At 40.5% G+C, this 22,937-nt stretch overlaps 7 protein-coding genes across 10 annotated transcripts; 5 read left to right on the top strand and 2 right to left on the bottom strand.

The window, feature by feature from the left end:
• Positions 1–115: 115 nt before the first annotated feature.
• Positions 116–6,473, bottom strand: LOC145711596 (cGMP-dependent protein kinase 1-like). Its single transcript, XM_081789285.1, has 15 exons — positions 6,122–6,473; positions 5,694–5,768; positions 5,595–5,635; positions 4,906–4,992; positions 4,746–4,858; positions 4,526–4,555; positions 4,116–4,332; positions 3,891–4,053; positions 3,445–3,535; positions 3,199–3,358; positions 2,706–2,878; positions 2,590–2,665; positions 399–606; positions 263–361; positions 116–215 (listed from the first exon to the last, which is right to left on the bottom strand). The coding sequence occupies exons 1-15, from the start codon at positions 6,166–6,168 to the stop codon at positions 134–136; spliced, it is 1,662 nt and encodes a 553-aa protein (XP_081645411.1). The 5' UTR covers positions 6,169–6,473; the 3' UTR covers positions 116–133.
• Positions 6,474–8,752: 2,279 nt separating this feature from the next.
• Positions 8,753–9,473, top strand: LOC145710967 (beta-1,3-galactosyl-O-glycosyl-glycoprotein beta-1,6-N-acetylglucosaminyltransferase-like). Its single transcript, XM_081788681.1, has 3 exons — positions 8,753–9,150; positions 9,192–9,305; positions 9,347–9,473. The coding sequence occupies exons 1-3, from the start codon at positions 8,833–8,835 to the stop codon at positions 9,440–9,442; spliced, it is 528 nt and encodes a 175-aa protein (XP_081644807.1). The 5' UTR covers positions 8,753–8,832; the 3' UTR covers positions 9,443–9,473.
• Positions 9,474–9,701: 228 nt separating this feature from the next.
• Positions 9,702–11,446, top strand: LOC145699001 (uncharacterized). Of its 4 annotated transcripts, none has more exons than XM_081776265.1 (5): positions 9,702–9,909; positions 10,043–10,485; positions 10,560–10,616; positions 10,859–11,029; positions 11,205–11,446. In XM_081776265.1, exons 2-5 carry the CDS (start codon positions 10,320–10,322, stop codon positions 11,444–11,446), a joined length of 636 nt encoding a protein of 211 aa, XP_081632391.1. In that variant the 5' UTR covers positions 9,702–9,909; positions 10,043–10,319. The 4 variants fall into 4 exon arrangements, with proteins under 4 accessions (XP_081632391.1, XP_081632382.1, XP_081632375.1 ...); XM_081776256.1 differs by having other exon boundaries at positions 10,560–10,615; positions 10,753–11,029; XM_081776249.1 differs by having other exon boundaries at positions 10,560–10,604; positions 10,733–11,029.
• Positions 11,447–11,450: 4 nt separating this feature from the next.
• LOC145698932 (uncharacterized) lies at positions 11,451–13,551 on the top strand. Its single transcript, XM_081776175.1, has 8 exons — positions 11,451–11,772; positions 11,856–12,081; positions 12,257–12,462; positions 12,505–12,628; positions 12,855–12,930; positions 12,973–13,106; positions 13,152–13,302; positions 13,346–13,551. The coding sequence occupies exons 1-8, from the start codon at positions 11,451–11,453 to the stop codon at positions 13,547–13,549; spliced, it is 1,443 nt and encodes a 480-aa protein (XP_081632301.1). The 3' UTR covers positions 13,550–13,551.
• A 226-nt stretch (positions 13,552–13,777) lies between these two features.
• LOC145698970 (uncharacterized) lies at positions 13,778–15,470 on the top strand. Its single transcript, XM_081776215.1, has 4 exons — positions 13,778–14,131; positions 14,202–14,775; positions 14,817–14,950; positions 15,003–15,470. Exons 1-4 carry the CDS (start codon positions 14,081–14,083, stop codon positions 15,141–15,143), a joined length of 900 nt encoding a protein of 299 aa, XP_081632341.1. The 5' UTR covers positions 13,778–14,080; the 3' UTR covers positions 15,144–15,470.
• Positions 15,471–15,537: 67 nt separating this feature from the next.
• On the top strand, positions 15,538–20,884 carry LOC145698942 (ubiquitin recognition factor in ER-associated degradation protein 1-like). The gene is made up of 7 exons (XM_081776186.1): positions 15,538–15,706; positions 15,749–15,832; positions 19,984–20,104; positions 20,145–20,294; positions 20,340–20,453; positions 20,498–20,661; positions 20,708–20,884. The coding sequence occupies exons 1-7, from the start codon at positions 15,551–15,553 to the stop codon at positions 20,867–20,869; spliced, it is 951 nt and encodes a 316-aa protein (XP_081632312.1). The 5' UTR covers positions 15,538–15,550; the 3' UTR covers positions 20,870–20,884.
• A 222-nt stretch (positions 20,885–21,106) lies between these two features.
• On the bottom strand, positions 21,107–22,163 carry LOC145698981 (uncharacterized). The gene is made up of 2 exons (XM_081776227.1): positions 21,853–22,163; positions 21,107–21,780 (listed from the first exon to the last, which is right to left on the bottom strand). The coding sequence occupies exons 1-2, from the start codon at positions 22,120–22,122 to the stop codon at positions 21,178–21,180; spliced, it is 873 nt and encodes a 290-aa protein (XP_081632353.1). The 5' UTR covers positions 22,123–22,163; the 3' UTR covers positions 21,107–21,177.
• Between the last annotated feature and the right edge of the window lie 774 nt (positions 22,164–22,937).

A 22,937-nucleotide genomic window follows, 5' to 3' on the forward strand; every position in this document is an offset into this window, starting at 1 on the left:
GCTTAGCCTGAAAATTTTAACTCAGCTCAGTCGACCTTAGCTACATAGAAACTTGGCAAGCTTAGCTAGGCTAAGCCGAATATTCTCATTGGCTTAGATTACTTAGCCTCTTTATTTGGGTTTTGAGTTCGAATCACTTTCCTTGATTTTGAATCATCGTCCAAACTTCTCCTCCCAGACAGGCATCCAGCAACAGGTAAACATATTTTCTGTCCCTATCGAACATCAACTGTCAAACAAAATTCCCTTCCTTAGTGCTTACCGAAATGATTGATAGCACTTGACGATAAAGTCGTTGGAGAGACGCATCAAAAGAGCTCGCTCGGCTTTTATGTGTTCTTGTTGCTCGTGCTCCACGATTCTAGAGCCGTCAAAGGGTGGAAGGAGGAGGAAAATACCTTGATTTGGTCATTCGCTTGAGGGCATAGGAGTGGTTTTCGTCGCCAACGGGGCGGACGAGCTCTACTCTTCCGAATGCACCGACTCCGATGGTCGTAATCAGTTCCAACTCGTCCAGCTCGTATTGAGTATGGATGGAGTTTCCGAAAGAATGAAGCTTTTTGAATTTCAAAGTCAATATTAAGCCAAAGATATTCTTCTTTAACCCTATGCGTCTCGGTCAGAGCACCCCCTGTGCGGCTCGCGGGGGAATTCTTTTCCCCCGCCCATCTAGAACAATTTTATGCATTTTCTTACGCTTCTTCGGAGCGAAATGGGCCGATTTTCGTGTTTTCAGAGTCTCGGAGACAGAAAATCTTCAATTTTTGGTGTTATTCAGATGAACTAGAGATTGTTATGTAATATATTTCATGTTCTGGAGACGAATACGCACCAGTTTTATGCTCGTTCCTTCGATTCTCTAGACAAATTACATGTTGTCGAGACAAAAAATGGTCTTTTTTCACGCTTTTTTACAATTTACTCATCGATGTAAAATACTAACATATCATTTTTACAATCTCACGAGATAGAAAATTTCATAAAGATTCTTATTCTTTTTAAATTTTTGACTTTGGGCGAAAATTGGCCGAGAAATTAGCAAAAAGGGGGCTCGGGGGAAAAAAGTTCCCCCGCGAGCCGCATACGGTTAAGGGACCCCGCCGACCGAGCTCCGCGCGCGCCTCTCGCTCTTTTCACTCTCACTCTTTAGCTGGTTTAATTTTTTCGACTATCGTGATTTTTTGTACACAAACTAAACTTTTCATGCTCTTTCATCTGCATTTCTTTAAATTTTCATAGCTTATTGCTACGCTGAGTAAGGGCGAAAACATTGGCGCTCGATTTTAAGTGAACATAAGTACTCGAAATATTCGGATTGACACTTCGAGACTGCCCTCATTGTAAAGCCCGTGCCTTCTTTCATAAGGCTTACTTATTGAGATTTCCCGGAAGCGTTTACTTATCTGATTATCGTGGGATTAATGCGGGTTACCTAGAGCGCTCGGCGTGAAACACGGCCAGTTTACACTGTTGGCGCGGGATTCCCGCTGCGCTGATCAGAAGAACCTTCATAAACCGCTCGATTACGAGCGCTGCATAAGTTTTAATTAAATTTCAATAAGTAAGCCTTATGAAAGAAGGCACGGGCTTTTCAGTGAGGGCAGTCTCGAAGTGTCAATCCGAATATTTCGAGTACTTATGTACACTTGAAATCGAGCGCCAATGTTTTCGCCCTTACTCAGCGTAGCAATAAGCTATGAAAATTTTAAGAAATGCAGATGAAAGAGCATAAAAAGTTTAGTTAGTATACAAAAAATTATCATAATCGAAAAAATAAATCCAGCTGAAGATTAAGAGAGAAAAATAGCGAGAAGCGCGCGCGGAGCTCGGTCGGCGGGGTCCCTTAAGGGGGTAGAACTAGGTTTTTCGAAAATAGCCAATTCTAGACCGGCGCTCAAAGGCAGGAGAGCTTAGATTTTCGAATTCTCTCTTCGGCTGAAGATATAACAAACCTAGATCTAACAACATTTCTCTTAAAAAATTTTTTCGTCGACACATTTTTGCGGAAGAGAGCGAAACGTCAACCCATCTCTTCAAAAATTGCGATTTTAGCTCATTTGCGTCCTCAAATTTCTCGAGCCGCGTGACTAGCCAAATCTTTTAAATTCCATTTTAAGATAGTTCAACCCTTTTTCTCGCAACATCTAAGAGGAAATTTCCTTATCATTAGTAAAAACAGATTTTTCTTGTTTAAATTGGCTCTCGAAAATTACTTATATTCGAAAAATCTAGTTCTACCCCCTTAACTGACTCTACTAGCTCAAATTATCAATAATTAAAAATGCTTGAAAAAAGAATTCGCTGACTCTTCAATAGAGCCGCGTCAGCATGACGAGAAAGCACTAATTATTAAAACATTCAAAATCATGCACACGAAAAAACAGCACCATAAAAGGGTCAAAATCCAAGCCAGCGAGAATCATTTCTCAAAAAAGAAATGCTTCTTTATGGCTTTTTATTTGAAGAAATCATAGAAGAAAAGCCAAAATGTTCAAGTTATGAAAAGCCAAAAAAGATCCGACTGAAAAAATTTTTAAGAAAACTTTTTTGTCCAAAATTTTCTGAAAAAACTGTTAAAAATAAAAGTACTTGAAATATTTTCCTGAGAAGCTTTGTGTTGAAGACTATCGACAGACATTTTTCCAGAGCTCGGATTGTTCCAGTCCTAAAAAAAGAGTCAGAACCGAATTCATCCCCTTTTTTACCTTTTCCGCGACGTTTCCGATGAGCTTTCGGAAGGGCTCCCGATCAAGAGTATAGCAAGAAACAGCAGTGACGCAGGAAACAGTGGCAGATCGCTTATCAGTGGTTTCGCTGAGAAGAGCCATTTCACCGAAATAATTTCCTTTGCCCATTTCGCGCAAGGTCTTTTCTTCGCCTAAAAAGGTAGCGATGAAAATTGAAAATTTTCTAAGCTTAGATTGCTTAGCCAGCGGCTTAGCTCAGCGACTTCCTGGAGAAGATAAACTGAGCTTAGTTGTCGACTAAGCAAAGCTAAGCTAAATCTCAGCTTTAACTAAGCTTTGATTTTTGAATTTCGCATTGAATAACTTTGGCTAGGCAAACTTAGTCTTAATTCAGATCAGCTTAGCTAAGTTAAGCTGAGTTTTTATTTTAAGAAAAATGTCACGCTTAGGCTAGCTTTTTTCTCATCAGCTTATCGAAATCCTATTTTCTTGTTCTTCTTCAATACTGTACCTTTATCATCAGTTATGGTTATCCTAACAGTTCCTTCTGAAATAACGTAGAAAGTGTTCCCATGCGCCCCCTGGTGAATGATCGTATCTCCTGCGGAGAACGTTTCCTCCTCCAATAAATCGACGATTTTGTGTAAATTTCGTTTTGACAGGAATTTCAGCTGCAAATACAGTCATTGAGACGGTGCTCGAGAATTTACGCACGTGGAAGCTCTCTTGATTCATTTTCTAGCTGTCAAAAAATCACCTGATCTACGGTCGACAGATATTTTAGCCGCTTGTCCAGTTCCTCTTTGCCTGAGGTTTTGATGATGTGCTGGAATACCGTTCTCGAAAGACTGAAATAAAGAAGAAATAAATTAAACAAAGGGAAATTTATGATTGGGCAGAAAGAAAAATACGAGCTTCTGATTGGCTTATTCTCGGAATTAAGACTTTTGATAAGCCAAAAACCAAAATAGATGGTTTTGATTGGCGCAGAGGCAAAAGAAAGGTTTTGATTGGCTGCCACGCAAAATCCTGGTTTCTGATTGGCTGAAAATCGTCTGCTATCGAGAAATTCCAACGATAGAAAAGGAAGCTTTTGAGTTACAACTTCCCCCTCAGTGCAATAAATTCGTTCAAAAATTTCAACGACTTCTTCATTCTTTGAAATTTGTGCGCAGTGAATCTGTCAATTCGACTGTAACTCACCTCCATATTCTGCATTTTTCTCTCGTAATGACGCTTGCTGTTCTTTTGCAGTGGTACAGGATCGCGAGTTCGCCAAAAACTTCTCCTTCGTTGATGACTTTTAGGATTCGGTTGTCTTTTCGGACTTCTAGGACGCCATCGGAGAGGACGTACATTGAAGATCCTTAAATTAAGGGGGTAAGCATCGTTAATTCGAATTTTTTGACCCTTAGAGTTGTCCCTTACCGAGCTCTCCTTCAGTAATAATACTTTCATTATCACTGAAGAACTGCTGCTTCATATAATCGGCCAACAAATCCAGCTGTCTGAGAGACAAGCCTTTGAGAAACAAATTCGAAGAGAGTGCATTTCTGATGAATTTCTTTTCACCCTCAGTTTTTGGACTTGTTTTTAGCTTCTCTGGAGCTTCGTTTCCGGCTGATGCTGGTTCCGCCGAGAGAGCCTTAATTTTTTATGTCAATTTTTGATCAGTTTTTTGATCAAAATCGTCTCTATTTTGAAAAATTTGTCCAAGAAAAATTTTTAAAGGGGGCTTTTGAGCATTTCAATACAGAAACAAACGCCCAAGTTTCCACCCTGAGCTACAGTAGGAAATCGCTACTGTAGCAGTTTTCGTTTAAAGAGGTCAAACTCACGCTCATGCGGCCATACTTCCGGCAGGCTGTCTGAAACGGGCGTCATTTTGACGATTTCGGAAACGTTAATAGTGTTATGATTTGTCAAACGGGGAGTTTTGAACTTTTACTCAGCTTCCGGGCGGAAATTTTTGATAAAATTTTTTGATGAAATTTCAATTTGAAGCCAGTTTTTCAAGAGACCCAAAAGATCTCCATTGAAAAAAGCTAGAACGCATACCTGTTTGCCCTTCTGTCCCTGGCCCTTGATGATCAAAGGCGAGTTGGCGTCGGAATCGTCATACTGGACGATTTGTGTCTCGTCATCGCTTTTCGCGTATTCGATGAGAACATCTAGGAAACCATTACCTTTCAAGCTCAAGTGCATCTTTCCAACTCACCCTGCAGCTTTTTGATCTGCTCGTTCTTTTCTTCTATGATTGCATCTTTGTCCCGGATCTCGGCCCGCAGCCGGTCGATCAGCTCCTCTAGAAAAAAAAATAAGAAATTAGCTTCAATTCTGAGTTTTTCAAAAGAAAATTTCATTGATGAAGAATAAGGGTGCCACCCTTATTTCAATGGAAAAATACTTTTTTAGGTCCAAATAATGAGATTTCATGATAAAAATTGATATTAAGGGTATCAACATCGATATAGACCTTTTCCAATAGTTTGCCAAAATCGTCGTTGACACCCTTAAAAAAGCTTTCTTTTTAAATAAATATTCAGAAATATATAACTTTGATCGTAAGAAAAGAAGCGACCGGAAAGTGTATTCAGTGCTTCCAAATTTGCTCAGCTGAAAATCGAAAATGTCAAATATTCAACTTTTTCACGCTAAAATTTCAAGTTCTTAAAACAACACTCGCTGCACAAGCACTCGGTTCTTTTTTATAAGTCCTGGCCGGAAGTCAACACTTCCCAGCTCAGAGCTTTTTTCTGGGGCAATTTTAAGGCCCGAGCAAATATTGAAAAGGAATTTCCTAGGGATTTTTTTGGGTCGTTAAATAAATTCACGGACGATCAAAAGAAAATTTTTGTCGCTCAAATCTGACTTTTGCTCAAATAATCAAAGCGTGGGTAAACTTACTTTGCGTGTTTTGTTGGAATTGCTCAGCGGTCGATAAAGTTCTATTTTGCTCAATAATTTTATTCAAAGTTTCTATTCAAAAATCAATTTTGAGCTTTCCTTGCTTCTATAGCAGCTTGTTGTTGATGTGCTGAATTTTTGAGATCGTTTTTTTCTGGGCGTTTTCGAACGCTTCTGAAATGAACAAATTAAGAGCGACCTATGAAGATTTTTAAGGGGATAGACTTCAAAAAATAATTCATTCAAGCGGTTATTTTCTGCGTTATTAAGCATGTGTTACCCTTATTAAACGTTTTTAATAGAAGCTCATTTACTGTTATTTTTGATAAAAAAGGCTTTAAATTAAGGGTGTCACTCTTTTATTATACAAATTTAGTGTTTGTCATTAATATGATCCGATATCTAAAGTTTTCAGGAAATCGAAAAATAATTTTTCTTAAAAAATATTCATATTTTAGTTTAAACATGGAGATAATTGTTATGACTCCCTTAAATTTAATATTTTATCGTTTTTTCTTTATTAATACCTGAATAGTCTACTGAGTCTCTTCGTAAAATTATCTTCTCTGGCCATTTATCTTCTTAGGCACCTTTTCTCTTGGTCAGGTTATTCTTGCCCTTCGGCGAATTTTTCCTCCTTTCTCTTTCCGTTTTTTTTTAAATTTCTCTCCTTGAATAAATTTTCGATAAAAATTCACGATTGACTAGGCATGTGTTTATTTTTCTGAATAATAAATTTCTGTCCTTGGCGCGAGAAAAAAGGTCTTCTGGCGCCAATTGCAGTGCCCAAATGTTAGAGCTCTTCGAATTTGACAAAAATGACATTCGTCGTTTAAATGTGCCCAAGGATTTGTTTGCGATTAGGCACACACTCGGGGCAGAGCGCGATTAAACATTTAAAATTTGCCGAAAAGTTACGCGCTCAGTGGCTTCTTACAATTTTTATGAGATTTAACAAATGAAATGAATCAATTTTTCTAAGCTTAACCGAATTATAATTTGACTAAGCAAACTGAGCCTTAAAAACATTGATATTTTTCCCCTTCTCGGTATATTTAGATTCTTCTTTTAAGACAATAAATAAGAGGCTAAGCTAGCTTAGCTAATAAAAGAACCAAACTTTGGCTAAGCTGAGCTAAGCCTGCCTATCATATTCCTGGCTAAACTTATCGAATCAAAATTTAAAAGCAAAAGCACTAAAAATTCAAAAAAGCTAAGCTGAGCTAAGCTTAGCAGAAGCCAAATTTAGCTTAGCGATATTTTGGCTAAGCTGAATAACTTTGATATTTTGGATAAAATGGTCAAAAAAGTGTGAGCTTAGTTTGCAAAGCATAAAAAAATCAGGCTTTGCTTAACTTAGCTCAAACTTTTCGAATCCTGTCTGAATCGATGGTAGAAATAAGGAGGAATTAGGAGATTTGAACAAGAAATTCTGACCTATTTCTGCTCGATAAGATAAAGCATTTATTCAACTACTATTTGGATTCGAGCTGTATAATGAATTTCAGAATCCAGGTGCATGGCGGAATGTGGTCACAAAACAAACTCGCCCGAGGCTCGATAATGCATTTATCAGCGCAACGGAAGTGACCTTGAGCCCGTCAGGTGCCACCGAAATCCGAAACCAAATCAAGAAAAAAATCCATTTCTTGCCAAAAACAACGAAAAAAAATGGGCAGAACGGGTGGCGGTAATTTTTTACGAGAAAACAGAATGACAGAAGGGATCTTGATAGCGACAGTTCTATTGGGCGCTGTGACGAGCCGGGCACTCGACTTCGAGTGTAATCGAAATCGTCGTAAATTCGTCGCACGCGCCGCCACGCCATCCAGGAGCGTCCCGACTTCAGAAGGCTTCCTTCATTTGACAGCTGCTTTCCCAGTTGCGGCTCACTTGCGTATTTACTGTTTCTTACGAAAATGAAAAATGAATCAACGAAGAATCCTCTGTCTCTATATAGGAGCTCTTTCACGACCCTGACTCAGGATCCAAGACAGGTCCAGAGCCAAAATACCGAGCCATAAGAAACACAATTAAAATTATCTTCTTCGAAAAATTGAAAACAAGCGAGCCCGCGAAAATCTCCTTTTTTGGAAATTTTCTTTGCTATTGAGAAAAACATCTGCATATGAAATTTAATCAAAAGCTTTGCAAAAACAAAAAGTCGAAAAGAAATTGAGAAAAAAGCTGTCAAAAAGAAAAGATACCGATTGAAATGTTACGCTACGAAAAAGTCGGCTTCTTGAGCTTGTTTTTCATTGGGCTTTTTGTCGGGTTTCTTTTTTCCAGAGAGAATGAGTTTGTTCTCATCAAAAAATCGAATGAAATAGGGCTGGGTCAATCATGATTTTTTCTTTTTTTTCATGAGAAAAAATTGCGACCCTTCCAAAGAGAGCAAAAGAGAGCATTTGAGGATCCTGTCAACGAAAGTTCAACAAGAAGATAAGCATGAGAAAAAAGAGAAGTTGCCGGAAAAATTTACTCCCAACTGTGAGGCTCTTATTCGCGTAAGTTAAAAGTTTCTTATCGGGAATGAACTCCTTATTTTTTAAATAGGAAGATGAGCATGAGCTGCTACGAATAAAGAAATACCAATCTTCGAACAAAATCGATTCACTCAGTCTGCCAGACGGTGCAATCTCATCTTTTATTCATTCAAAAGGCTGCTCAGAATTTGTCAATTCCCGCAACTACCGCTTTTTATCTTCCAACGCTGATTTTCCCCTTGCGTACTCTTTGGTACTCCATAAAAATCCGGGTCAAGCAGAGCGACTTCTAAGAGCGATCTACTCTCCTGACAATGTCTACTGCCTTCATATCGACGCAAAGGCACCTGAAGATGTTTTTGAAGATTTCGAAGCCCTAGCAAGCTGTTTTCCGAATGTTTTCTTGGCGAAGAAACGTGAGAGCGTCTACTGGGCATCCTATGAACGACTGCAAGCTGATCTGAACTGCATTGAAGAGCTTCTTCAGGTCGGTTGTCTCATTGTTATTTTTGATAATTTAAAGTTTTAAAACAATAATTGTCAACCAATTGGTAGCATGAAGTTCAATGGAGATATTTGATCAATCTTTGCGGGAATGGCTCAAAATTCATAATTTTTATTTATCAAATTTAGAATTCAGAAAAAAATTTAAATGAGCCAAAATAAGCGAGGATTTTCCACTGAAAAGTAACTCCGAAATCGTCAATTATCTCAAATCCTTGTACCCAAGAAACTCGATCGAAAGCTACTCAATGTCCTTGGCTTGGAATTCCAAAAAGAAAAAGCGATACGAGAAGCATTGGGAACTGCGACAATACTACTCCGACAAATCGGAATACAGCTTGCACCCGAGAATGACGGATCAAGACAAGATCCCACCTCCCGGTGACATTGAGATATTTTCCGGAATGGCGTACAATTTCTTCACGAGGGAGTTTATCGAATGGGCCAGGGAAGATGAAGAGGTTGGAGAATTGATCGAGTGGTCGAAAGATTCTTTTTCGCCAGATGAGTTTATTTGGGCGACGATTTTGAGGATGAAAAATGCTCCTGGGAATGAATTTGTTGGGGTAAGTCTCTTCTATTTCCTTGTTTTTTAACTTCTTTCTAGAAGACCCCATATCTAGCTCGACTGGTTTTATGGGAGAACAACGCTAAAAATCACCGCTGCCGAGGATATTACCGCCGAGGAATTTGCGTCTTTGGAAGTGGCGATGTTGGCTGGGTATGACAACAAAATTTTGCCTTGATTGATCAGTCTTTTAGTTGCTGAAATCTCCATATTTTTTCGCAAACAAATTCGATGCAGTTGATGATTTCGCTCTGCAATGTCTTGAAGAAGAACTGAGGAAGAGGGACTGAAATCATGGAAGAATCTCACTTTCAATTATTTTACTGAAAATAAATCTATTACATATTTAATGTGAGAAAGTTAAATGTAGAAGCAGGATATGTACTAAGACTAAACTTTAGCTTAGCTGAAGTTTTTCTATCGCGAATGATTTTCCTGGAGAAATTCTTCAAGGATCGCGCGCTTCCAGCAGAAAAGTCCTCCGCGCCCAGATGTGCGAGTTTTCCCACGCTCTGGCTAAAAGTGAAAATGCTCTTTTCGAAATTTCTTTTTCACGCAAAATCGTCATTTTTGAAATTTCTAGAGAATGAACCGTGCAAATACGAAGATCCTGTCCCGATTGGCTGCACGAAGATTTGATACAAAGAATTTTGCAGTTTCGACTGTTTTGGCGAAAAAGAGAGAAATTCCGGAAGATTGGCTGCCGCTGCATTTGAGGGATGAAGCGATCTCGGCAAAACTTATTTCTACAAAGGGGGTAAGAATTATTTCGTAGAAGAAATTCAGTTATAAATAAACTTTTTATCGACAAATATGGTACTTATGGTAATTCAATAATATAAAGTACTTTTCGTTCTTTCAAACTCTCCCATATTGATTCCAAGTTCTAGCGCGCGTTCCGCAACTTCCAGACCATCTTTGGCTGGAGCCTCGTCATCTGCCTTGTCGTTGGAATCTACTACGGAATACAGAACTTGGTCGTTGCTTCGGCCCCACTAGTCATTGGAGAACTTTCCGAAGAAGAAATAAAAAAGATAAAAACTGTAGAAGATAATTCTGTTGAGACGAAATGGCTTAATTTATCAACTTCTGAAGCGAGCAAAAAACAATGATGCTTTTCCTTGATATTATTTGCGATATCGCGGTACAGTTTTTCTCGATTTTAGTATGAATCGTCTTTTGCATCCGAGGACATTGACTCGGATTCAGAAGCAAAAGGTCTCCTCCGGCGGCGGTGGCGGTGGGGGAGTCAAGTTGATTCTCGGCGTCGCTGCTGGAGCTGCTGGCGGAAATTGGGTCTACAAGAATTACGTCAAAGCTCCAGAATCTAATGGTAATTAGACTTGATGCGGATTTGAGGCGGAAACGCGGCCAAATCAAATGTCTCCTTTAACCCTCTCCTTTCAGATCAGAGCTTCTCCAAGTACATGCCAAAAGCACCAGAACTACCTCGTAAGCAACACAAAGGAACCCAGGTTCAACATTTATCAAACCAATTCGCATGCCCTTTACTTCCTCATTTATCATTTATCGTGATTCGTCGTCGATTGCTTTCAGTTTTTTCATCTTGAATTTTGTAGCGTTTCTAAAGAACTTGGCAAAAGTTGAGTCGCCAGAAACTTCCACCCAAGCGCCAGCTCCCGAAGTTCGGGAGGCGGCGCGGGAGGAGCTTTCGTCTCAACCAAAAGAGCCTGAACCCGAACCCGAAGTCGTTTTAGCCAAAGAAGAGGAAGCCCCGGCCGCTGAAGAAATAATTGAGTCAGTTGTTATCGAAGAGACGGCAGCTGCTAGCAGTGAAAAGGTTGAGGAGAAAGAAGACCAAGTTGCTGAAGAACGAGTCGAAGAAACTGTTTCTGCTATCGAAATTGAACCATTAGGTAAGAGCAATTTATTCGATGATCGAATTTCGATCAAAGAAAGGCTCATTTATCATCGCACTCAGTTTTCCGGAATCTTTTTTTGGATAAAGCCATAAGAAAGCTCTTTCAGAACCCTGACTTTCATAAAATCTTTAGATAACGGACGTTATCGCCTTATCTCTCTATTTTTTAGCCGACACAACACCAGAAAACACCGAAACCCTCCCCGAAGATGCGCCCCTCGCGGAAGAAATCACTGAAGCCGTCCCTGCTGAGCCAATTGAGCCGGAAAGCCCAACAGAAAGAATCCTCAAACTCGCCCAAAATGCCTCCCGATCAACAAAAACCGCTGTCGAAGCGCTCAACTCCTCCTCTTCTTCGATCGAAAACTACATCGCGACTAAAAGCGGCTCTTCTGTCCGATGCTGCGCCTGATACAATGGCTGCTTTCTGGCTTCAAGTCACTGAAGCTGGTAAACGAATGTCTGCAGCTGAAGCCACCGTTGAATCAGTTATTGCTCAAGCTGAATCGAACTTGGCCGAGTTGAACAATTTCGCGAAAGAGAACCCCGACTGCGTGGAACTTGTCAAGGACGAAATTGAGTCACTGAACGAGGCATTCTCCAGCGCCACAAGCAAATTGGCGACTGTTTCTGAGACGATGGCTAACTTCCGTAAAGTGGAGGATGAAATCCAAGAGTCTGTTAATGAAAGAAGAGAGAAATTCAAGGAGCTTTTTGGCCAAGAACTCAACAACGACGGTGAGTTCAAATATCGATGAACAATAAATTATTGTTCGGCTTGCATTTGAGAAGTTCGTTGAAAATTTACCCAATAAATTCAGAAAGCGTGGATAATCTGTGCAGTACATTCAACGACAACGATCTCAAGGGCCTTATTTTCATCGCTCAGAAACGCCTTGAATCCGTCGCTCGAGAACTCAAAGAGTTAAAGGAAGTCCAAAAAGAAGAAATAGAGAAAGCGCTGGAAATGCAGCGAGATGAGCTCAGATCCCAAGCCGAAATCGAACTCCAAAGAACCATTGAGCTGCAGGAGCAAATGCTTAAAGAGTAAGTCATGTTTTCCTGTACGGAAAGCCTGAGTAGGGGTTTGAAAACAGCTTAATGAAAAGCTTCTTTTTGACAGGTTTCTTGTAAGCTTCTTTTGGACCCTGTCTCTGGTTTAGTTCACAGTTTGTGGAACCTAGTAGACGTCAAATTGAAGGAACTTCAATTTTTCTCTTAGCAAACGGGTTGAAATTGCAGAAGAATTGAGAGAAGAGTTCGAAAACGACCTACGAAAGCAGCTTGCTCGCCAAACCGCTGCTCATTCCACACACATCAAAGAAGAACTCGATTCGCAGGCCGAAAAACTCAGAGTTGAAGCGAACGAAACAATCCAAAAACAACTCGAAGAAAGTGAAGTTCGCTTTTTGGAAGAACTTCTTACAGGTAAAAATGCGTGAAAATAACTGTCGGAGCCAGGTTTTGTAGAGAGAAACGCGAGCATCGAATCTTTGGAGAAAAAGCAGCAAGAATACGCGGCGACTTTAGGCCAGCTTTTAGGATATGCGAATGGCGTAGAAAGCGCCTTGAATGATCGACAAAAAATTGAATTGTAAGTAAGAATTATTTGGGAGTTATATTGGCTAGACTTCGGGAGATCTGGCCTTTGCAACCGATAAGAGAACCTGAGTCGGGGTTCTGATGGAGATAAATGATTTATCTGAGTTGTTTTTGCTTTCAGGATCCTTGACTCAGGTTACGTGCGCAGTTGAGTTGCTGAGTATTTGCTTTTTCAATCTTATCATTAGTTATCTTCCAATATTTGATTATCTTTTCAGAACTGTATCAAATCTTCAATATCTCGTCCTCTCTGTGGAAGAAATGCAATCAGCTGTAATGGAACTACCTCTCAAAGTAAGCTCTTCCCCTCCTTTTCCTCTCATCCTCCTTTTCAAGCCGCTTTCCTGTGTCAGAAAACTTGTACAAGGCATCGAAGATCAAAGTGTCCACGCAATCATCGACTCAATTCCATCAGAAGCGCTCGATTCCGGCGTTCTATCTCCCAAAGCTCTTGAAAGCACCCTACCTAGGTACTGCTTATGCCCTTTTTAACAGAAAATGATTAGTTGTTTCAGATTACTCGAGGCCGCTAAATGCCAGCACATGATCGGAAAAGATGCTCATGGACTATTTGCGCGACTGAGAAGCTCTGTAACGAATAAATTCACAAACTGGTCGAAGCCAGCTGCGATTTCTGAGAGTGACTCGGACTTGACACTTGATAAGGTAAAAGCGGCTTTTTGTTTTCAATTTTAACTCTTATTTTTAGCTCTTATCCGCTGCGAGCCACTACAATCGCGAGGGCGACATCGAATCCGTCACACGAGTCCTGAACCAGCTGACTGGCGAGCCGCGAAGAATCGTGGCCGACTGGCTCAAAGAAGCCCGTCTCTCCCTAGAAGTCATGCAAGCCCTAGAAGCACTTTCAGCAGTCGCCCAAAGTCAAATTATCTCTGCCCGTTCATTCTCCTGAAAGTTGAAAAATTCATCCTTCTTCAAACTATCTCCTTTCAAGCCATCTTTGGCCAGTTATTTATTATTTATTGACTTCGACATTCGTGAAGTTTTTCTGTTTTTCAAGTTCACAAATCCCACGTAAATAAACTCACTATAAAACACGAAAAGTAACTGTTGAAAAACGTTTGTTAATTTGAACAGAAACAAAAATGAGCAGGGTGCGCTAAGTTTTTCTTTTCAGTTTTTCGGTAGGACGAGCTTGATAAGTTTTTTCGTCCGCGTTTTCGTCCGTTTTGCTGGTGATACGGCCTAATTCTTCGGGTGGATTCTAGAAAATTTGCCGAAGAATCACTGTCAATTTTATCATTAATCCTTCGGTTCAAGGCAATTCTCAATCAACCGAAGAATCAGTGTTAGTGAAAGCATCAATTCTTCGGTCTTGCCGAAGAATCACCCCATACCACGGTTTTGCTTCCGTCCGGGGACGATCTTTGGTCCTCGTCCGTCATTCGTCCGGGAAAATTAAAAATTTTGGACGAATCGAGCGATGAATGTCGAAGACAAAGGACGAAAAAGAGGAAGAAAAAGATGGAACTCGGTAAGTTTTTCTGATACTAGTTTTTCTTCTTCTTCTTATGACTCATAAGTTATGATTAAATATTATTTAGGCGGAAACTCGACGATTCATCGAGACGCTTAAGGTGTACAAAGACGAAGAAAACGTCTGGGCACTTTCTAGCGCGGCGTTAAATGACGGAACGACCAATCTTCAGGCGCGAAGCCGGTACAGAGTGTTACGATCAAAAAACGACCCGCTGCTTGGAAATTTTAGGTTGTCGCCCAAGAGGAAAGGCAGAAAACCAAGAAGCAAGAGCGTGCCGGCAAAGAGAAATGGCAGAAAAGAAGATGTCGAGAAAAAGGCCCCGAAAAAAGATGATGAAAAGGAGAAAGATCTCATCAGATCGACGGAGACTGTTGAACAGAAGAAAGCGAAACCAACCCAAAAAGAAAAACGAGATCATCTTCACCGACTTCACGAGCTCAACAGGGTCGAGAAGCAGGTAATCACACCTGTGCGAAAGCCGAAGGACTTTCGCCCAGAACCAGAAGAAGGCACCGATGAAAACCTAGAGCCATTTTCGACACCTGCGAACCAAGGCCTTTCAAATCATGCCTTTCGGACGCCACAGATGAGCGCTTTCGCGACTCCTGCTCCAAGCACGTCAGCTAGCTCTCCTACAGGTTTGTCTTATTTTAAGAGCATTTTCTATGAACAAATTTAGGCTGCCGATTTCAAACACCAAGCGTCGTTGATTTTTCCATGGAGAAAAAGTACATCGAAACGCCTACCGCGAAGATGTCTAAGAAACAAGCAGCAGATCGAGTTCGAAATGCAGAATTCATCAGAAAAGAAATGGTAAGCTTTTTTACTAGATTTCGTGGGGATTAAGTTGATAATTTAATTTCAGGAGAAAAAGAAGCTTGAAACAGACCTTTTTGACGTCTCGGGTAAAAAGCGCCGCGAACTTATGAAAGCGACAAAAGAGCTTCCTTCCATCCAGCAACAAGCAAGCGCGGGCGAAGACGAGCTCGACGAATATTACGATTAAAAGTGACTCAAAGTTTGCCCAAAATGACCCTTTTCGCTGTCTTCTCAGGTCACGTGTGACGTCATTGTCTGGAGTTTTTTGGCCAAATCTAGATCACTAGAATCAGAATTTTCTGGGCTTTTTTAAGAGCCCAAAAGGGATAGGTCAATTTTTTTGCTGCAAAAAGTTTTTTAATTTCATTTGATGCTTCTTTTTTGCTTTTTACTGCCTATTTTAAGCTTTCTACCTGCCAGTGCTTCTGTATATTGAATGAACTTCATTCAATGAAGTTTTGTTTTTTTTGAAAATAATGTTCTTGTTCCTCAAGTCTCAACTGAAGCCCGGAGTCTGAGCCCAGACTTAGGTCAAAACAACCAAAACACAAATGCTTACTCAATTGTTCAATTCTAGATTGAATAGAAAACGCCATGTTTACGAGAAACTTCGACGACAGTGGAAATTTTTACTACCAACGAGCTGGTGGAGCGCCGATGCCTCGAGGAATGCGGTCTACTTTTTCGCGCGAATTCGCCGCTTATTCTGTTATGATGATGCCTGGCAATGAAAGACCTGATGTGAACGCGGTGAGGCTCTATCAAGAGGACTTTTAATCGAGTTATTTCTAGGGAGGAAAGATCATTATGCCGCCTTCGTCGTTGGAGACGCTCTCTAGGTTGAATATTTCGTATCCGATGCTCTTCAAACTTGAGGTAAGAATAAAAGCAAGGGGACTGGAGGGGGTTAGACATGAAAATTAAAGAGCACTGCTCTTACAGCAGGATTAAGTTTTTTACTTGAACTACAAGCCAAGGTGGACTTTCAATTTAATCTGCCAGATTTACTATTGGATTTCCGGGAAAAGTTTCCATTAGACCCCCAGGTATCATACCTTTTAGAATCGTCTTGAGCTGCTCTTTTGTTTTATGGAAGCCGATTTTTGAATTTCGGACATTTTATCGGTTTTTGTCGGTTTTAAGTCAAATTATCGGCATTTTTACGTTTTCACAATCAATATCAATAGAGAATGATAAATATTTGTTGAGAGAGTCATTTCACCGGTATTTGTCGGTTTTGACGCCGGTTTTAAGCAAAATTATCGGTTTTTCTCAGTAAATGGATCATTTTGGAAAAATTAACAATCTAACCTTGATCGGGCGCTGCGACAAGCGTTTTTGAAGGGAAGTACGCTTACGCGGCGGCGGAGTTGGACCCATTTTCGGTCCCGAAAAGTAATACTTACATCTAAATTTATAAATTCTTAAATTTGTTAGGAGCTGTTCATATTTATTTGGCAGGGTTGGATATTTTGAACTGTTAATTTTACAAAATAAAACGATGTCTTCGTTTTACGAAGATTTGAGGTAATTTTATCAATAAATAGGTAATAACTTGAACATAATATAACTTATTGAAGGTCGTGAAGGATCCAGTGAAGCGAGGAAGGCATATTACAGGTTGGGCAGGGTTTTTTCTTCTCGTTTCGTCAAAATTCTTGGACAGTGATCGGTAGTCGGCCTTTTTTGAAAAGAAGCTTTCGCTCTTCCCATTGATTGTTCTCGTCTTTGATGAGCTTCACCAGATGATAGGATCTCGATCCAGAGATTTTTTCTGATTGTTTATCAAAGTTCGGGTCAACAACGTATTCGGAAACGTATCGTCCAACTAAAGTGTAGCCGAGACTGTCTTCTTTTTTGTGTTCCAGGGTTCCAAAATGATCTTTTCTTTCATTTTGAAGAAAATTTACGAGCTGTGATGCAGAATCAACAACTCCAATGTTCTCCAATCGCTCTCCATCGAATCCACAGCCACCAAGATGATTGTATTGTCGGACAATATCTTGTTTGACGCATCCGTGGGAGGAGTCGATCTCCCCTATGAAATTTTTAAAGGCTATTTATATATTTTTCAACCTTTTCCGTGCCCGGACACTGTTTTGAACCATACAATAGAGTCGTAATCGTGGGCAGGGAGGTTATTCATGAACCGTGGGAGGCAATGGAACATCTCTTTCGACCAGAATTGAGATTCTAGAATTGTGTTAACCGATATCGCTCCATATTCACAAACCGGCTCCGTCCGATTGGACCCACAAGCATTTCTTCGGACCGACAGTTGCTCGGGCAGTTTCAAGAGCGCATTTGATCCCAGCAAGGCTGAATTGGACATCTTTTGCGACGCGTATTTCGCTGAGAAGATGGTTGTACACCTTTTTGGGGTTGTTGTTGTCGTCAACGCCATAGCTGATGACCGAAAGCATCGGATACGCGTCCCTCTTAAAGTGCATATTGGATGTTTCGACCATCTCGCGACAGGAGACTCCCATGGCTTAAGAAATATCAGAGAAAGTCCTCGTCATCTCTCAAAAACATCAGATATTCTGAAGTCAGAACTGTTCCAGAGGATCTGGAGGCTCTAGAATATCTTGTCGGAAGATTCTGAAGGCTAGTCAGAACTATTCCAGAAGATCCGGAGGCTCTAAAATGTCTTATCGGAAGATTCTGAAGGCTAGTCAGGACTATTCAAGAGGATCTGGAGGCTCTAGAATTTCTTATAGGAAGATTCTGAAGGCTAGTCAGGACTATTCCAGAGGATCTGGAGGCTCTAGAATGTCTTATAGGAAGATTCTGAAGGCTAGTCAGAACTATTCCAGAGGAGCTAGAGGCTCTAGAATGTCTTATCGGAAGATTCTGAAGGCTAGTCAGAACTATTCCAGAGGATTTGATAGTAATTATATTCCTATAAGACATTTGAGAGCCTCCAGATCCTCTGGAATAGTTCTGACTAGCCTTCAGAATCTTCCTATAAGACATTCTAGAGCCTCCAGCTCCTCTGGAATAGTTCTGACTAGCCTTCAGAATCTTCCTATAAGATATTCTAGAGCCTCCAGATCCTCTGGAATAGTTCTGACTAGCCTTCAGAATCTTCCTGTAAGACATTTGAGAGCCTCCAGATCCTCTGGAATAGTTCTGACTAGCCTTCAGAGTCTTCCTATAAGACATTCTAGAGTCTCAAGATTATCTGGAACATCCTTAAGAATCTTCCTGTAAGAATTTCTAGTGCCTACAGATCTTCTAGAATAGTTCTGACCATCCTTCAGAATCTCCCTTTATTATTTACCATAGTCAGTGACGAGAAGCAGGGAATCTTTGTCAAAGGTGCAGTTGCCCAGGTGTTGCTTGCGGAAGTCCTTGGATTCTCTTGAAAGCTCGTAGTGATTGATTGTCTTCCGTTGAGCTCCTGTAGCGACAGCCCCGTTGAAGATAGTCACAGACGACGCTGATGAACTCATCACGGGTCGCCAGTTGCATCACCAATTGTTCTCTCTTATATGGATTCTGGTTAGCATCTGTGCGCTCGATTTCAACAAGTTGTGCGTAGGTCACTTCTGTTTCAGGATCGATGCCGTGGAAATGATCTTCGAGTCTTGCTTTGACATGCTCGTATCCGGCTTCAGTATCCTGACAATACTCGCAAGAATTTTCGATGCACTTCAACCGGTGGCCCGAGTTTACACATATAGACATTTCAGCAAGATCGAAGTCAGTAATGGGCTCTGTAGCCGAGAATCTGTTGATCGCAGAAGTATAAAGCTCCATTTGAAGGTGCACTGGGCAATAGCAGTTGAGAATTGCGTTGTCATCGGCGAGGCGAAGCCATTTCGTGAAGTTTTCCTTATAGATCCGACGATAAGTGCTGATACTGGGAGGATCCGGCACTTCCTCGTTGATTTCTCGCATTTCTAGAGTTTGTTGTTTCTTTTCATCGTCATATTTGAGAAGTAAAACCCAAAATGGCTTTTTAAGCAATCGTTTTCTTTTCATTTCTCCAGCTACTATCGCTTCGTTTCTACATCGAGTATCCAAAACCGAATTTTCTTCGAAAAAGCGGATCAAATCATCGCGAATTTCCTCATTTTTTGTCAGGGATCTGTTCTTTTTTGTTCTTGATAACCCGTCCAGTCTTTCTCCAACGTTTCGCTTTGGGTGTTTATTGAAATGATGTCCGACTTCAGAGTAGCGCATCTCTTCCAGTTTGATTTCGCGAAGGTCAACTTCATCAAAATATGCGGGAAGGTGATCTTTGATACCGCAAAATATCGCTATATTAATTTAATGTATAATAAATTTTGGTTCAAAAGTACCTTGCAGTGCACGAGTAACAATACGGGCGTTTTCGTCAGGTAAGTTGCGTAAATCTTGCTCAAAAACCGCGTTGAATGACTTTTCGGCGTTCTGTATCATCACCGGAAGCAGCTCCTCCACTTCTACTCTTTGCTAATTGGAGGTTAATTTATAATAAATATGAATTTGCTTGTCAAAACAATCCAAAAACTGAAAAAACCGAAGAAAAAGAGAAAGATCTCGCTCAACTTTGAAAAAACCGACGAAATGCCGATAATCCCATCCCTAGAATGTTCACGGATCGCGTTTCCAACATCTTCTTCTTGTTTCACTACAAATTCTCGCTCTCTCTCTCCATTTTCCATTTTATTTTCTCTCTTTCATCGTCTTTTTCTCTTTTTCGAAGTCGTTTATAAAGCTTCTCCTCTTATTGGCAGGAAAAACTCATATTCAGCCTTATCGAATAGTGAGTCATCAAAATATTTTTGATTGAAATTGCTAGCCAAAGAAAGAGAATTGAAATTCTCTTCGAAAAATAAGAGAAAACCGACAATTTGAACTTCAAACCGATAAAAAACCGATAAAAAGTCCGAAATTCAACAATCGGCTTCCATAAAACAAAAGAGCAGCTCAAGACGATTCTAAAAAGGTATGATACTTGGGGGGTCTAATGGAAACTTTTCCCGGAAATCCAATAGTAAATCTGGCAGATTAAATTGAAAGTCCACCCAAGCTTTCAGAACCGAGGAAAAGAGCGACAAACACACGCTGGAGTTCTTGAATTCATCGCCGAAGAGGGAAAAGTCTATCTCCCTGGTTGGATGATGCGCAATCTTCTTCTGAACGAAGGCGACAGAATCGGTAAGATCACCACTCAAAGACCCTTCTCATCTTTTTGTAGCGATCACCTACGCTTCTCTTCCTGTAGCGTCGTACTCGAAGTTCAAGCCTCAATCTTGCGATTTTCTGGAAATTTCAAACCCAAAAGCAGTTCTGGAAAAGCACCTTCGTAGTTTTGCGTGTCTATCAAAAGGAGACATCATTTCAATAGGTACATGGCCTCATAAAGTAAGTGGAATGTATAAACGCCTTTTAGACTACATCGGACGGGAGTTTGAAGTCCAAATCGTCGAAACAAAGCCTGAAGATGCGGTTAACATCATCGAGTGCGACATGAACGTCGATTTTGAAGCGCCCGTTGGATACAAAGGTTCGTTTCCTTCCCTCTTCCCTTCAATAAGAGCATATTTCTAGAGCCAGAGCGAGTCCAGCCGCCAGAAGAAACCCCTGGATCGTTTGGAACGCCGGATATTCAAAAGAAACTAGTCGATTATTACGAAAAGCAAACGAACTTTCACTCGTTCCAGGGCAAAGGAGGCCGAATCGATGGCAAGAAAAAGGGAACAAAAGGCGTCAAGGTGAGTTCGTTAATGATCTCGGCGGTTTATTGATAATTTGCGCTAGAAAACGATCGATTTGGACAAAATCTACAAACGGGGCGTACCAAATTACGATTGGGATGGGCGAACTCTTCACTACATTCATGCCAAACCAGCGAAAAAGGCGGAAGAAGAAGCTGGCCCGAGTTTTAGCGCGTTTTCTGGGTCCGGACAAGCTCTGAGGTAGCAAAATTTTTCTCGGTTTAAAAATATCATTCTCTTCAGAACGAAAAATCAAAGCGAAATACAGCCTCATGAAATTTTTGCAGCACAAATTGACTTGTATGAAATCAGAAAAACTTCAATTCAAAACTATTTAAAAAAATTCTCTGTCACTCTTCTTAAGCCTAAAAGGACAACTGCACTGGACATCGATCTTTTTATTTTGCGGATATTCAATAAACAATGATAAATCAGAAACTCTAAAATTTCAATAGTTTTTATTTACAATTGATTACAGTATAAATGTACAAGCGACAAGTAGCAGGAGTATTTTCACTGAAGCCTGACAACAGGAGCTTTTGGCAAATAATAATCGCAGTTTTCAATCCCGACTTTGTCCATTTCGCTCTCCACTGAAATCGAGCTGCTGTAGCCAGAAGTAGTTTTGTCCACAAAATGGGAATCGTAGGGGAGCGCTTTTACGTGATAAAGGTCTGTGGCTGAGTTAAAATGTCCCCAAGCAGAAGTCATTTTCTTCGAAACCGGGGCGTACTGGACTTCTGTGCGGCTATTTCTAGAGCTGGAGGACCTGGAGGATGAAGAGGTAGCATCGCCCGCTTGAAGACGAGGAAGATGATCGTAAAGATGAGCGTTTTTTCGAGCCTGGATGATGAGAAAGTCGTCCTTGGAAGTGAAGGAAATGCAGATAAAGGCGACGATGTTGATGCCCAAAATGCAGAAAACCTCGATCAGGAGCATGGAAAAAAGCGCCGTCCCCCCGAGAGACGAGAACCAGGACGATTTTAGGAGAGTAAGCAGGCCGTAACCATCGGTAAGAGTGCCAAAGAGGGAGATGAGGAAAGTGAGGATGAAGAGAAAGACGACATTGTTGGTGGCAAAACGCTCTCCGCGGAAGCAGAATTGATCGAAATTGTTCTGAAAAAAATGAGTTATTGAGGAAAGTTGCCGCTATTTTATGTTTATTTATAAGAAATGCTTTTTTCTTACCTGAATTCTCGCTGAAATATAGCTAAAAGTAACACAAGCCGTGCACAGAGCCATTCCACCACACCAAAGCCCTTGCCCCAAAATCGACAAGGGCAGTTTTGTTTCTTCCTCTCCCCTAACTGCTTCCAAGTTCCAGAGGCGTCCGAAGGTCTCGATTCTCGAAAAAAGGATGATGAAGACGAAGCAATGGGAGATGCAAGCTCCGATGCCAAAAATAGAGAGGAGGATTGTCAGGAGTCTGAGGGATTTGTTTGAAAGAAGATTCACCATCTTTGGCTTTTTTCTCTTTTTATTTTCAAATTTCAAATTGCTTTTTTTGTGTAAATTGATGGTTGTTCAACTCGGCGGTCGGTTTTATTGTCGCTCCATGGGGTCTAGCGCCCTTTTTTCCAGCTGCGTTGAGTCAAGAAAAAATAACTATCGAATTTTCAATCTATTCCCGATTGAGATTGAAACTTCGATAATCATGTGTTCTCTGGGAAAGAATAAGGTGCATCTTGCGAGTTGAACATGTTCAGCTGCACGGGGCGGGGATCTGAAAGATTGGGGCGAGGATGAAGGTGGGAACAATTAGGCAAGATGCGGCTGGTTTCAGATGTTTTTCAGGTGGGCATGTGCAGTTTCCGGATTTTGTAAAAATGATTATTTTGTTCTGCTTAGATTCGTCTAAAATTTTGAATTTTTGACTCCTTAAATTATTAATAAGGGTTCAGAGTTTCGATAGATTTAACAATAATTCAAATTTTTGAGGAAAATCATCACGATTCATGAGGCCTAGCCCCTAAAATAATTATTGAAGGAAACTTTATTTACCCTTACTCTTACTTAGACCTCAACCCTTATTCAAGCCCTCACATTTCGTTAGCCATTTGGACAAGGAAAGCCCTAACCCTATTTTTTTGAAAGATATTGAGAAATTAACATTTTACGCGAAATAATAAGGGCGTCTCTTTGTTAACATCGAGAAAAAAACCTCTTAATTCTTTAAAAGAATCTTTTCTTGGACAAATTTGATGCATAAGATCAATCTTCCGTTTAGATTATATGATTCTAGTGATTCTAAATGAGAGGAAGCAAAATTTGAT

This window comes from Oikopleura dioica, chromosome 1 (genome assembly GCF_907165135.1).
Source record: "Oikopleura dioica chromosome 1, OKI2018_I68_1.0, whole genome shotgun sequence".
In the NCBI taxonomy this organism is placed as follows: Eukaryota; Metazoa; Chordata; class Appendicularia; order Copelata; family Oikopleuridae; genus Oikopleura; species Oikopleura dioica.